The following is a 15,309-nucleotide window of genomic DNA, read 5'->3' as shown; positions in this document are numbered from 1 at the left end:
CTCCCCCGCAACGGGCAAGAGACGCACATCAGACAGCAGACACTGTGGGGACACACAGGCACGGCTGCTTTCCCCACAACAGGCAAGAGATGCGCGGCAGACACACGGCGCAGCAGACGGCACTTACCACTGCAGGGAGTGACCAGCTAGGAGGACTGAGTGTGTGGGCTGTAGGATCTGGAGGAAGAGCTGCAGGAAGTGGGAGGAGAACAGCCAGGGAACAGGAAGGTCAGGAGTGACTAGGGTGAGGCAAAACATGGGCTCCAGCTTGAGAAGGCTCGGCAGGACAGTGCCCATGAGAAAGGCCCGCGCAGGACGTGACCTGCTCTGGCCACACTCCAGTGGCTGCGCAGAGGCAGTGGGTGGGAGCAGGGGGCTCCACGCCTGGACAGGCTGAAGGTGGCACCTGTGCCGAGGGTCAGGCCTGAAGGGCAAGAGGCAGAGATGAACCGTGGAGCACTAGGGCTTTGGGCCTCAGCTTCCGGAATGTGGGGCAGCCACCTGCAGACACGGGGGAAAGGCCAGCAGGGTGGCCCGAGAGCTCCACCTTGGGCACATGGAGTCTGGAGTGCCCACAGAACACCGGGGGAGGCCATGTGGCCATGGTCCGTACCTAGGAATCTGGGGTGGGGCTGAGTGGTCGGCTCAGGCTGGGGCCAGCACATGGGTGTTTAGACCCACAGGGATGCAGAAGTCACTGGGGTGTGTGGGCAGAAAGGGGAGGAGGGCTGAGGACCAGACCCCTTGGCATCCCACTGGGGCCCCAGGAGACAATGAGGGGAAGCAGCCAGGGGAGGCAAACAGGGAACCACATGTGTGGCCGCCCGGAAGCCAAGAGAAGCAGGAAGCAGGGGCTGAGCTACGTGGCCCAGTGAGGAGGCAGGAATGTTTCCCAGCACTGGAGCCGCACCACAGAAGGCTGGGTGAGCTCGCGTGGAGGAAACGGGCTGCCTGCAGTGGGCTCCAGGGTGCGGGAGAGGACCAAGGCGGGCCGGAGGCGTGGGCAATGCCAGGGCCACCTCCAAGGCCCAGCCAGCTCTGGAGCTTGAACTGTGTGAGGTGGAGTGCCCTGCGGTCACCAGGCCCTGCCAGGAGGTGGCAGCTGAGGACGGGTGATGGCACTGGCTGGCCTGGTGGCAGCTGGCGCAGGAATACATGGGCTTACAGGAGTTCACTGGGTGGACAGAGGGATCGGCCACACCAGCACAGAAACAGCTGCACAAGCAAGGGTCTAAGACACGCTGCGAGGAAGGGATGACGGCGCCGCTGTGCTCACCACACCATGAAGCCCCTGAAACCAAGTCTTATTTGTGAGGTCCACAGCGACTCTTCTGCCTGCTATATTTGTGCATGTCTACAAAAGCCTGTGTGGCTCACAATGTGTTTCCTTTTCCTGCGGTCTTACAGAAGGTTTTCGTGTGATCAAAATCGGCGTTCAATCTGCCGATTTTGGTTTTCACTTGAAAGACCACTAAGCGACCACGGGCCAGCCCCAAGGCTGACCGAGGGCTGCTCTGTGGGGAGGGGAGGGTGCAGGCACCGGCACTGGGGCCAACAGGAAGCCACTCACACAGCACACGCCGGGTGGCGGGGGGGGGGGCCGGCTGCGCCTCCTCCAGCTGCCAGCAGGGGTCCAGGAGATGTCCTTGGGCGTACTTAGGCCTGGTGGAAGAGCCAGGCCCTACACGGAGCAGACGCCCACCTATACCCACTACTTATCACTTGAGTTATGTTTGGTAGAACCTGGGGTCAATGCGAATATCTTTCACACAGATCGTCTTCAACATCACACACGTTTTCAGGAAAAGTGGGAATCAGAAGTTCTGTTTGCCCGCTTAGGAAATGCAGTATAAACGCCGAAATCCTCAATCCCACCCCACCTGAGCGCACCAGCCCCAGGCAGGCAGGAGGGTGCCCCAAGGCCCACCTGTACCACCGTGATGTTCAGTCGGCCCACGGTGCCCACTGCGCCTCCGTACTGCAGCTGCTGGGCCGCCTGGGCGTCCAGCTGGACCTGCCGCTGCTGCTGTGTGGGCGTGATGCGGAGGAAGTCTTGTGGGAGCTCACCGATGTACACCTGCGGGGCCGGGGACCAGAGAGGCCAGTGAGTCAGGGCGGGGACACAAAGCAGCCCGACAGCAGCTGCCCCAGCATTCCCACGGCCCCGCCCCCACCCATGTCCTAATCAAGTCCTGGACTGTGCTCAGCCTCAGTTTCCTCATCTCTAAACCGAGGGGTCAAGGGTGTCCAGCCTGGGGCCTGGCCCCCAGCGGTACAGGTGCAGCCCTCACTCAGGAGATCCCCAAATGCAGGTTTCTGCCGCTAAAAACGGGCTCCCGTCCTCAAAGCCTGCTCAGCTGGGTTTTCAGGTCATTTTAAAGGGTCTCCCTTGCACCATGTGTGCCCATGGCTTCTTTCACCTTGTCCACAGCTAAAGGCAGGGCCACTGAACTTCAGGTCACTTGGTCAAACAAATGAATGAGACAAAAGCTGAGCCTCAGGTCTAAAGTGATTTGGAAAACCCCCTGCTGATATACTTCAAATGTTTCCACGTGAAACAGCTGAAATTCAGAAGTATCCTACAAGAACACAGGAAGTAAATCGATTCCAAACAACCAAGAAAGACCTCCCCACTCTGCATCCTGTGTCTCCTCGACCCTCTGTCCACCGCTGCCACCCCTGAGGGGAAGAGAGAGGACGGGCCCAGGCAGGACAATGCCATTCCGAAACCACCTGCACACCTGCAGCGGCTGAAGGGGGCTGGGGTAAGAACCACGCTCCAGAGGTGAAAGGTGGCTGATGAGGCCCTGAGGGTGGGCCTGGTTGCTGGTGGAGTGGGGTGGAGGCCTGGTTGCTGGTGGAGTGGGGTGGAGGCCCAGCCATCTGCACGGGCCCCGGCCAGCGCCAGTGCCCTGCGCAGCTGTTCTCAGGAAATACCAAGTGGAAACCTGGAACCCTGGGCGTGTCGGACGTGAGCATAGGAAGGGTGCACGTGCTGAGGCTGCCAGAACTCCTCTGCCGTGCAGACCAGAAACCCATACCTGCCTGTGCCATGGACTCCCAATGACATGGAGCCAGGCAGGGCTCCAGGAGGTTCTGAGTTAAGCCCTGCACGTGCTGTGCTCTGGCTGCCTGGCACTTCAAAGGACCCCGAGAGGGTCTAGCTCCTCACCCGTGTCCCCATCTAAGGCCTGGAGAGCACAAGCAGTCAGCGCTCCACGACCAACAGGAGCAAACAGAAGGGACCCGGATGATCCAGGCACCGATTCGAGCGGTTACGGACTCAGGACCCCCCCAGTCCAGGAAGCTCTCTGCAGGCTGCACCCCAACCTGAGCAGCCAGCACGGTGTGTGCTCAACCTCTCTTCTCTAAAAAGCAAAACACATTTTGTGCCTTTCCCCACACTTTACCCCGTTTTTGACCGGGACACGTCACGAGTGACCTTTGCCCTGTGAGAGAAGCCATCCTGTGAGAACAGCAGAGCACCCCAGCTTCACCTCCGGAGGGTGTGGCATAGGCCAGGGCCCAGAGGGACCCCCTGCGCCCTTATGGACAATTGAGGAGGGTGCAGAGGTGCCTGAGGGGAGTGGGCCCATGCCAGGAGTCCCAGGCCAGCCTCCCCCAGGCAGCCTCTCTCGAGGCGCTGTACAGCTCACCAGCAAGCTCTGGCTCAGGAGGGCGCTGAGAGGCCCCATGGCACGAGATGCTAAGCACCTGTTCCTGTTGGCACACATGAAACACTGGGGTACAGAAGGCCAGGGCCCTTCGCCTGCCTCCCAGAAGGATTCACAGCCCAGAGCTCTCTCCCCGGGGGACACCTGGCCACACATGACGCGCTTCCCTGCCAACCCCACAGGGCCCTGGCACAGCCCATGCCAGCAGGCTCTATCACTAGCTCTGTCTGCTCACTAGGAATGGGTTATCTTGCAGAAACAGACTCGTGCTAACCAAGTTCTTGGGATTAACATACACAGGCCAAATTCCTGTTTGTTTGTGACAACTGCTTCCTGCGTGCCACACGCACAGCTCTGAGGACACGGCAGGAAAAGCACCGTATCTCCTGGGCACACGTGGTGGACAGACAGGCGGCTCGTGTCCTCCTGGGCACATGTGGGGGACAGACAGGTGGCTCGTGCCCTCCTGGGCGCACGTGGGGGACAGAGAGGCGGCTCGTGCCCGCCTGGGCGCACGTGGGGGACAGACAGGCGGCTCATGCCCGCCTGGGCGCACGTGGGGGACAGACAGGCGGCTCGTGCCCGCCTGGGCGCACGTGGGGGACAGACAGGCGGCTCGTGCCCGCCTGGGCACACGTGGGGGACAGAAAGGCGGCTCGTGCCCTCCTGGGTGCACGTGGGGGACAGACAGGCAGCTCGTGCCCTCCTGGGCACACGTGCCGGACAGACAGGTGGCTCGTGTCCTCCTGGGCACACGTGGGGGACAGACAGGTGGCTCGCGCCTCCTGGGCACATGTGGGATACAGACAGGCGGCTCGTGTCCTCCTGGGCACATGTGGGGGACAGACAGGCGACTCATGTCCCAGAGATAGCAGCATGGAGAAGCTGGTCGGGGGAGGGTGTGGGTGGTCACAGGGATGTGTGGATGTAGGGTTCAGAGGCCTCTGAGGGTGCACTGTGGGTCCCTCGCTGTTCTGCCTCCTGGTTGTCCCAGTATTTGAAGGCGTCCAGCGCTCCGTCTCCTTGCTCTGCACTCTTTAGGTGTCCGTTAAAGACAATGGGACTGCTCATTACTGGGAGAAAATAAAATTATATCCAAAGGCCTAATGATCAAGTGTCATTTTTCAACAAGGATTTAACCATAAAATGGCAAATAGGAAACAAGGGTTTTTAAACATAAACCGTGTGGACAGAACACGAAAAGGGGAGAAGCAGCTCCCCATGGATGGAGCTCGTCAGCCCCACGCAGCCCGGGGACAGCTGCCAGCACCACGTGGCGGGGCAGGTGCGCACGCATCCAGCTCCCCGAGATGATGCACACCTCACCTCTGGGTTTTCTTCCCAAAAACCCACACCCCGATTAAGAGACATCTGACAGAATCCCTGACCAGTCAGTCCTCCTCAAACCGTCAAGGTCCCAAAAACACAAGGAAAGCCTGAGAGACGGCCCCAGATTGGAGACGGAGACATGATGGCTAAACGCAAGGCGGGGTCCTGAGACAGCAGGGGACAGTCATTGAAAAACCAGGACATCCAAATAAAACCTGGAGCCAACAGTCACGCCCCCAGCTCAGCGCCACAGCTGTGAGAGCTGTTCCCGGTGATGGGAGCGTCGGCCAGGGAACACGGGTGAGACACACAGGACCTCTTCGTGCCAGCTTTTCAATTCGTCATAAAACTGAACACTACAAAATTCAAGCTTTTTCAGAAAAATATTCCATTTAACCTGAAGACAGCAAGAGAGGAGACAGAGACCGGGCTTCAGTCCTCCCAGTACAAACACTGGTTACGCAACCTGCTGCCCCGCCTACCAGGGAGAGGCGGTTCGCCTGCTGCTGCAATGCCCTCGTTTCTCAACTTAGAGCAAAGCCCTTCAAACGAGGAGGGAGTTCTACCAGTTCATGCTCCACGAGTCACAGGGGAGGGAGTCCAGGCGCTGAAGTAAACCCTATTGTTTCAGTGACGACACCCGGTCCTTCAATAAATGTCTATTTTGAATTTATTTTTTAAATTCAGTGCTAATCCTAAAATTTATTTTTGCCATATTATGATGGAGGAAATATTTCAATGGTCACATAAAAATATATGCTTTACCCTGGTTCAAAGGCTTGGAAATATGAAAACAAAAATGATTACTCCTGATACATAATGGATATTTTTCTAGAATTTTGCTTCCATGTACGAGATGCACACAGAGTCCAACATTAACAAGTAAGTCTAAATGCCTGTGTGAAGGCCAACGATTCCACTTCAGGAGCCAGTCCCATGTCAGCGCTCACTCGGGCACGTGAGCACAGGATGCCTGCGGCTGCGTCACCTGTGCCGTCAAAACGCCCCGTCCACCAGCCAGGCACAGCCACCCAGCACACTAGAGCCGGTGGTCCCTGCTGCGAACACAGGGAGACTCGGGGGCGGGGGAGGAGGCGGAGGTGCGGCACGAACTGCTGCAGGGAGCCATAAGGAGGCCTCTGTCGACACCAACTCTGGAGGAGCATTCAAGAACGGAACTCGAGGGAAACGGGCAGGGAAGATTCTATTTTATTTATACTTTTATATCCTGCTAGTTATTTTTAGAAACTTTTTAAAAACATTCGTCAATTACTTTTAATATAAGAAGGACAGGGTCGGGCTCTCATCCCACAGCTCTCTGCGTTTTGTCTGCTCTGAAAATAAAAGCTACTTTTATAAATATTATCCCTTTTAATATAGTTTAAAAATGTAACTTCATATTTCTTGGAATTGCTGATTCTCCTCCCCCATGTGGTGCTCTCAGAGGATCACGACGCAAGCCTGTGACTGACGACCATTCCTCCCTCACTGACGCCAGAGCTCTAAACCACTGCAGCGCACCTTTCCACACGAAAGAAAAGAGATCTCCAAAATTCACTTCTATTTAAAACAACTTCTCTTCAAGTCTAAGTTTTAGTTTTGGCACAGAAATAAAGTCTTAATTCTTCTTTTTTGTCATGCAATGCGTGTAGTCAACCCAAAGCTAATTTTTCTTTTTAAGCACACAAATTAAACACCCACTGTGAATATTCCTGTTGGTGACACGTTTCCAACGGAGACAGCCGCTGCTTCCTTGGGCCACACTTTCTGCCCGACACCTGTTAGGAATACGTTTCCGACTGAGAGAGCCGCTGCTTCCTTGGGCCACACTTTCTGCCTGACAGAGCCCAGGAAGAGCCCAGCTCAGTCCAGGACGTGGAGTCCTGAACACACGCAGTCCTGGCCTCAGGCCTGCCAGGAGACATCACCCCAAGGAGCTGCACCACAGATGCCCCGGGAGCACGGCTGGCCACATGCGGGCGGCAGGAGACCAGGGTTTCCTGGCCACTTCCATGACTGGCCCTCTGCGGAGCCTTTTTAGACCTTCTCACTGTTACCACCCCATGACGCTGCGAGGCTGTGGAGGTGCTGTTTGTGTTTGTGTGCCATGTGTGCACTTGCACTTGGCACGTCAAAACTGCAAGCAAGGCTCTAACGAGTTTCGGCGCTAATGCCAGGTCTAAGTCAAATTAAGTTCAATTAAAAACTAAAACGCTTCTAACACTTCATGACTATGTGCTGAGCAGCATTGAGTGTAATTTATTTACATAAATTGTAATGTATCAAATCACACATACAAATAAACAACTTATATAAACACAGTAAAAAATATCCTTAGTGAACTGAAGCTTTTGCTTGATGTGAGAAAGTACCTTTTAACTGGCTGCCTGGTATTCTTTCAGCAAACTGACATCATTAGCGATGGGCTAAATACGTTTTGTGCAATTAAATCACAAAATGTCGACGATTCTCATTCAATTCTCCAAGCCAGAGTCTCAACCAGCACTGAGGATCCCACACAAACGGCATCCACGGGCACCTGCCCACCCTCCCTGCCCACCTCACGGCAGGCCTGAGCTCGCACACGTGTCGTGGGCTTCCAAGAACTCCGCATCCACATGCTGGGACACCCAGAAAACCCAGGCACAAGAAATCCAGGAGCTGGGCTGGGGAGACACACACAGCCATCAAATCCCAGGAGTTTCCTCCCCCAAGAACCCCTTGTGCCCTCTCAGGGTCAATATCACCCCCACATTGAGAACAAGCGTCAAGGGCTCCTGAAGCCACAAAGCCAGCCCACGGAGGCCCCAACACAGAAGCCCAACTAGTGAAACTCTGTACCCCAAGCCCTGGGTTGCTCCAGTTCCTAACATGGCCATGATTCGACATGACTTTCAGAGCTGGGACTCACAGCAGGAAGACCTGGGCTGGGCTCGTAGCTAAAGGGACAGAGGAAGCTAATGAAACAGAGAGAAATAAATCCCCCATAGTAGGAACACCTGGGGATATGGGCGGAAGTCAGTCTCACAAGCCTCTTGGGCGAGGTCTGAGTGTCTGCTAGGAAGGGAGCCCCAGACTCGGTCAGGACCCCAGGACTCACATAGAACAGCACTGCTGGCTCAGATGAAGCCGAGAACCTGGAGCCCAGGTCATCACCAGCCTCCCTGCTGTGTCTGAGGGGCCGGCCCTGCCTTGAAGGCCCTGCAAGGGGCCTGCTCCAGGCCACTGTCCTACAGCGGATGTCTGCTGCTAAGTTCACATCCAGGTCAGAGCTCAGTCTGGCCCAGGAGAAGTGGCCCGTCCACCGGACGCCCACACAACTGTGTGATTCATATCCAGACCCGGGGGTGCGAGAGGGCGGGAACGCGCACCAGGGCTGAGACACAGGGCCGTGGGCAGTCAGGACAGACCCTGGGTGGCCCTGGCGGTCCTTCTGCCCGGCTGACTGACCCCTCAGTGCACAGGGTTTCAGAGACTGAAGTGCCAGCCTGCACATGCCCCTGGCCTGCACACTCATGGCCAAGATGGGAGCCCTGCAGAGGTGAAGGACTCACCAACGTTCACTGGTGGCCACTGCCATTGCCCTATAAGTTTAGCATTTTCCAAACTAAGGCTGGAAGGAAAACTGCAAATCCCCATGCCCACCCAGCTGCTGGCTCCCTAGCCCACCACCCTTCACAGCACCAGCATCCAAAAGCTGGACCAGTCCCTGACCCTGTAGCCCCTGGCACTCCAGCCAGCCTTGGCCTCACGCTCCACGCCAGCCTCCTGGCACTCCCCAAAACCCACTCCAGTCAGCCTCGGCCTCATGCTCCATGCCAGTCTCCTGGCACTGGCATGTTCAATAAACAACCCTTGAGCAAACAAGTGGCATTTCACGCATCTGCTCTTGGCAAGGCAGCTCCCACGCCAGTGTGGACAGGCAGTGGTGACTGTGTCCCCAGTTCCCACATCCTCCTCCCACAGCCACTCAGCAGCCCCCTCCCAGGAGCCCTCGCTGAGCACTCATTTGCTGTGCCTTGTCTCCCCTTCTGGAGCCTTCCTCAGACAGGGCTTTCCTTCCCTCTTCCTATCACCCGCTCCCCTCTTCCTTTAATTATACAAAACACAATAGGCACTTCAAAGCCAACATGCCGGGAGGTTCCCCGGCTCTGCTGAAGTCTCGAAGCAAACACTAGAATTTGTGTAAGGGAAGCTGGGAGATGACAGTATTGAAACGAACCCATGTAAGCTGAAGAGTGGTGAAAGGGAAGAGTACAGGACGGAATGAGAATAAGCATAGATTATAAAAGCTGACTAGAACAAGCGACTTTAAATGGGGTCTCTGCCAGGAACTCCACTGCACGCAGCCTTGCATCCTAAGTGCTGGGACGGTCAAGCAAGGCAGAGGCAGAAAACCCGTTCTCATTCAGATGGAACAAAAGCCAGTCAAGCAGCAGGGCCAAGGGCGGACAGAGATCCAGAGACGGACGGCGTGTGATGTGGCAGGCCCTGGGCGCCAGGCACGGGGTGTGCACTGCGGTGGCCTCTGCGTGTCACTGTGTGCCTGAGGCTTCCGTGGTAAGGTGCTGGGGGACCCCTCCTCCTGTGGTACTTACACTTGAGTGGAAGAAGACAAACGGGAAGCACCATGAGTTACGCTGTATGCTAATGGCAGGAGGTGCTGTGCACAGAAACAGGGCAAGGCCGGGTGGCAGGGGCATGCTGCACTTCCCATAGGGCAGCAAGGCAGGCCTCACCAGCACGGTGCCAGGGCAGGGCCCGCAGGATCTGGAGACAGTGACTCAGGGACAGGAAACGCTTGCACAGCAGGCCTAACCAGCGGCCTGTCGGGCAGGTCAAGGGACGGTGTTAGAGGCCCAGATGAACAGGGGTTGGGGCCAGGTGCAGTGGCTCACACCTGTAATCCCAGCACTTTGGGAGGCCGAGGCAGGCGGACCACTTGAGACCAGGAGTTCGAGAACAGCCTGGCCAACATGGTGAAACCCCATCTCTACTAAAAATACAAAAATTAGCTGGGCGTGGTGGCAGACGCCTGCAATCCCAGCTACTCAGGAGTCTGAGGCAGGAAAATCGCTTGAACCTGGGAGGAAGAGGTTGCAGTGAGTTGAGATTGTGCCACCGCACTCCAGCCTGGGCAACAGAGCAAGACTCCGAGTAAAAAAAAAAAAAGACCTCAAGTGAACTGGGAGGCAGGCCAGAAGCAGCGTATTCAGAAGGCAGCAAAGAGAGGGGTAAAAACGAAGGAAAGCCAGAGGAAGGGATGTCCACTCCCGGACTGCTCAGCAGCCACTCCAGGAGCCAGGAGAGGGCGGGGTCCCACCTTCGAGGCACTGAGGACAAGTGACCATCCACCTGGAGTACCGTCCACCTGGAGTACTGTCCACCCGGAGTTCCACACACACAAAAATAGCTGTCAGAACACGGAGAAAAGGCATATACAAGCAAAAATCAAGTTTGCCAGCAAAGAAAATTCTAAAAGATGAACCTGAACCTAAAGGAAAGTGACCCAAATGGAAGGTCTGAGACACCAGAAGGGATAAGAAAAGAGAAACATACAAGGAAATCTAAACAAGCGCTGACTCGAGAGAAGTAACACGTTCCTGGGGGAGCCCCAAAGGGGGGCGGCACCCACACAAGGCACAGCAGCACCCACACCGGGACGGGGAGGCCGAGGTCTTCGCGTGGATCAGGAGGTGGCACAGACAATGATTAACTTCTTCTTTAATTATCCTTTAGCCGGGCAGCCTCCGGAGCCAGAGTTCACTCAGAGACTACCTCACGGCAGAAGCTGATAAGTGCACGTTCCCATTTCCAGGAGAGCCCCTGTACTTTCCCAGCACAGTGTGTATGTACTTGAGATAAACAACTCAATTTTTTAAAACTCCATTTAATAAATCCAAAAGAAGGCAATAAGAGAAAAAGAAACAAGAAAATGTAGGACAAATAAAAGCACAAAAGAAAACATTTAAAAAATCTGTAGATCTGTGTATCCATCTAGGCGTCTGTAACTAGAAATATGAAACTAGCATGTTCCCATCAAAAGACTTAGTCTTCTTAGATTTGACTTTTTAAAAATCCAGCTACATGCTATCGATAGTGCACCTATCTTAAACAAAAGTTTTCAGAAAAATGTAAAATCAAAGAAGGAAAAAGTACTAGGTGAATACTCTCTAAAAGATAGCTGGAGTGGCCGTGCCAGTATCAGACAAAATAATTAAAGGCAAGAGGCCTTTATCTTCCAAGAGGCCCGTGGGTCCCCACACAGTGAAAAGATGTGATTTCTGGGCAAGCACAGCAATTCTACACCTGTACACACTCACAACCCGGCCTAAAAAATCCAGTGCAAACGTTCACAGGGACCCAGAGAGTGGACTCGTGAGGAGGTGGTGAGTACGTTCCCCACTGGCTCAGGTGCGCTCGGCAGGAACGGACGCCCGCCCAGGAACAGCCCACCGGAGCCAGCGGAGACGGGTAAGTGCCACTGGCTCAGACACACAGGATGCAGGAAAATCCATGGGCTCCTCACAACACTCGGGGAAGAGAAAGCCCACACACATCTACAAAGAAAAGCAACTCTCTCCTTGAGGTACAGGAAGGTGAGGGAAAAGCATCTCGCTTGCCTTTCCTTCACAAACTGTATCTCAGGACAACTGGCCGACACTGGTTGATGGGGAAAGCTAATCTTTACAAACAATCCCAGTTAATAAACACCGAATAAGTGATAAAGTTCAGAAACTACCCTCTGTCATCCCTAATGAAGTCATCGATTCGGCAGGAATTATCAACGATGTAAAGAGTGAGGGGACCTGGAGAGGCACAGGCCTCTCAAGGAGGAGTGGAGGGGCCAGGCCGCCTCCAGCTGGACTCCATGGTCAACCAGCACCTCCAAAAGCAGGACAAGGAGTGGGAGCGCCCTGCTTAACCTCCTGCCTCTCCCACACCACAAGTGTAACAGAAAGAGGACACGATAAATACTGCGTCAAGACATCCTGCAAAAGCAGGGCTCCTCTAGGCGCTAATAACTGGCTAAAGGCCCACTATGAGTTAATTCAGAGGGGCTGGGGTGGGTCATGCTCAGCGAAGCAGGCCACTGCCAAGGCGGGCCCTATCTTGTGTGTGCCAGGCAACACTTTACAGAGTGCTGCGCTGATGTGGTAAACTCCAGGGCAAGTCCAGTCCTCCTGTGCCCAGGACCCTCTGGCGGCCTCCAGCTCCTGCCTCCCTCCATCCTCGGCCCCTGGGGCTCCCTCCTCTCTACCTCCAGACCTCACGCCTCTGCTTTCTGTGCCCTCTCCTCCCAGCCCACCCCCCTACTCCCATTCCTCCTCCAAGAGATGTCACGTCCTCAGCCCAACACCCAGCCCTGGTGAAGCCACCATTTACAAACTCTCCCAGCACCTGACCCTTAAGATCGCAGACCCACCGGGCCATCACCACATGGCTCAGCTGTCCTTATGTGCTGCCACGTCTCCCGTGCTGCCCTGGAAGATCCCGGTGGCAGGAACCAGCTGGTTGTCCCCTGTATCGTGGCCATCCTAAACGCCACAGTCGGTAAGGCTGGTTGATTAAGTCACATGTACTCCAAGCAGCACTTGAGACCCCCATCACTGATAACACCTTCTTGGAGACCCTGGCAGCTCCGAGCCAGACTTGATGTTACTGTGCGTTTACTGGTGAACGGGGGTGCCCCTGAAATAGCTGCTTGTCTACATGATGGAAACAGCCCAGGAGGCACCGGGCAAGAGGAGATTCTAACGACGCCTCAGCACTTGCCAGCACAGGCCCTGCGTGTGAGAAAATCTGCCGCTCCCACTTCCTCATCGCAGGTGTAACAGCGCTGCACACCAGTGCCCCTCAGAACAGCAAGGGCCTGCCTCCCACTGCTCCCTGCGTGCTCAGCACCTGATGCATTCAAACCCAGTCCTACACCCCAGTGGGGTTCCAGATGAGGGACAAGTTCCCAGGAGACTGAGGATGTCTCCCAGACCACACAGCAAGGAAGGGGCCATCCTGCCTGGCCACCAAGCCCCCCTGCTCTCCGGGAGGACACAAAGGCAGGGTGCTGGTTCCCTTGTTGCTGTGAGCCTCCGGTTAGTCAGAAAGGAGCACTTGGCTGCCACAGCAACTTGTGGGGACTCACTGTGGTGGAGTGAAGATGAAGAGGTAGAGACGCTGACATCAGAGGCCGTCCAGGACCTCTGCCGACCCGCAGGCTCCACACCTGAGTCTCATAAGTGTCAGGAGATTTCCTTCAAAGTCCTCAGAAAAGGCAGCTATGCCCAAAACCTGGGGCTTCACTCTAAACTCAGAAAAAATGTTCTACCTGAAGAATTATCTCCTCAGGAGAAACACCAGGACTTGTGGATGCAGTGCTAAGGGTGGGGAGCCCTGGTGACCCCTCCACCACGTCCAGCACTGGGCTGCGCGAGTGCAGGGACCTTGGAGCATCGTGAAAAAGGACTTTTTTCCACCCACGGCATGTTCAGAGCCACTGTTGATAAAAACTGTACCGCTCACGACAGCCTGCCCCAGCCCAGCCTCAGTGAGTGACACAGTTTGAATCTGTGTCCCCGCCAAATCTCACGCTGAATTATGATTCCCAATGTTGGAGGTGGGGCCTGGCAGGGTGGGTGTATGGGTCACAGGGACAGATCCCTCATGGCTTGGTGCTGTCCCGGTGATAGTGAGTTCTCACAAGATCTGGTCATTAAAGTTGTGTGGCACCTCCCCACCCCCAACTCTCTTGCTGCTTTCGCCATGTGACGTGTAAGCTCCCACTTGGCCTTCCGCCATGACTGGAAGCTTCCAGAGGCCTCCCCAGGAGCAAATGCCGGCACCATGCTACCTGTACAGCCTGCAGAACCGGGAGCCAATTAAATCTCTTTTCTTACAAACTACCCAGTCTCGGTATTCCTTTACAGCAATGCAAGAAGGCCCTAACAGTGAGCCAGGAGGCCACTCATGCCAGGAGCCCATCATCTCTAAGTCAGTCTACACCAGCTCTCCTGCAATATTAATGCTATAGAAGAAACTGACAGGCAACCCTCAGGAGAGAATTCAGAGCAGGAAAGGTTCTCTGAAATTCTTGGCGCCTATCCTCTCATTTGCAAATGAAGAAACTGAAGCTTTGCATGGTGGTCACTAACTGGGGACACAATTGGGCCCAAGAAGTGGTCACCACTGTCCTAATTCTGTGTAAAGGAGAAAGAGGAAATAGCCTCCATCTATGGGACCAACTAGAGTGTAGGCCCGCCTCCACCTGGGGGACCATCAGGGTGCGGGATCAGCCTCCACCTGGGGGGGGCCATCAGGATGCAGGGCCCGCCTCCACCTGGGGTGCCATCAGGGTGCAGGGCCCGCATCCATCTAGGGGACCATTAGGGTGCAGGGCCCTCCTCCATTCGGGAGACCATCAGAGCTCGGGGCCGCCTCCATCTGGGCACCGTGAGGCACGGGGCCCTCCTCCAACTGGAGACCATTAGGGAGCGGCGCCTGCCTCCCTCTGGGGGACCATGGGGCACGGGGCCCGCCTCCATCTGAGGCTCACCACGGGCGCAGGCCCCCTCCCGCGGGGCCGCCTCCCCAAAGCTCTGCCCGGGCGCGGCGAGAAGCTCAAGCCTCCCGCAGCGTGGGCGCGTTCGTCCGGCCTGCCCCGCCCCAAGGTGTGGACGCCGCCGCTCCCCTCCGGCCGGCCGGGCGCCCCGCGTGCCCCGGGAGAGCAGAGGAGCCGGCCCGCCAGCCGCAGCTGAGCAGTAGCCGTGGCCCGAGGCCCCGCCCGCAGCCGCAGGTCGCCGCCCCCGCCCGACCCTCGCCCGGCTGCCTCACCGGCCCGCGCTGAGTGCTGACGGTGGTCGCCATGGTGCTGCGGCGGCCCCCGCGGCTCGCCGACCCGACAGTAACGCGCCGGACGACCTCCTGCGCCCCCGCCGGAGCCTGCGACGGAGACAGTTGTCACCTCGAGGCCGCCGCCACAGTCAGCTGACAGGCGCCGCGCCCCGCCCCCGGCACCGCCCCACTGCGCAGGCGCCGCGCCAGGCACCGCCCCTTCCGGCTCTCGCGCGCACGCGCGCTCCAGGGTCGGGCAGACGCAGCCTCTCGCCCGGCGCCTGCGCACCCGCTCTCTCCTCGAGCCCGGCAGCCCGGCGAAATGGCTCCCGGCTGGGCCGTCTGCGCATGCCCAGTCACGACGGCTGTCGGCGCGGGCCCAAGCGTGGCGGCGCTGCAGTCTGGGCAGCGGGTTGGTTCCTCCTCGGCCCTCTGTCGGGTGGCGGCAGGGCCTGGCCACCTGGCGGGGGTGACCTGC

General features: G+C 56.8%; 1 protein-coding gene across 3 annotated transcripts in view; it reads right to left on the bottom strand.

Annotated features, from left to right (window-relative positions):
* TOLLIP (toll interacting protein) overlaps window positions 1–15,085 on the bottom strand; it is a 32,480-nt gene extending 17,395 nt beyond the window's left edge. Inside the window, exons 1-2 of one of the 3 annotated variants that reach the window (XM_055272354.2) lie at window positions 14,832–15,085; window positions 1,928–2,077 (exon numbers count right to left, since the gene is read on the bottom strand). In XM_055272354.2, coding sequence (XP_055128329.1) covers window positions 1,928–2,077; window positions 14,832–14,864 — 183 coding nt within the window. In that variant the 5' untranslated portion in view covers window positions 14,865–15,085. The remainder of the gene's footprint in view (window positions 1–1,927; window positions 2,078–14,831) is intronic. The other 2 variants (XM_055272362.2, XM_055272357.2) reach the window with 2 other exon arrangements.
* Between the last annotated feature and the right edge of the window lie 224 nt (window positions 15,086–15,309).

Source organism: Symphalangus syndactylus, chromosome 1 (assembly GCF_028878055.3).
Source record: "Symphalangus syndactylus isolate Jambi chromosome 1, NHGRI_mSymSyn1-v2.1_pri, whole genome shotgun sequence".
Lineage (NCBI taxonomy): Eukaryota > Metazoa > Chordata > Mammalia > Primates > Hylobatidae > Symphalangus > Symphalangus syndactylus.
Note: the sequence above shows the minus strand (reverse complement) of the source record. Positions and strands in the feature narration are given on the sequence as shown.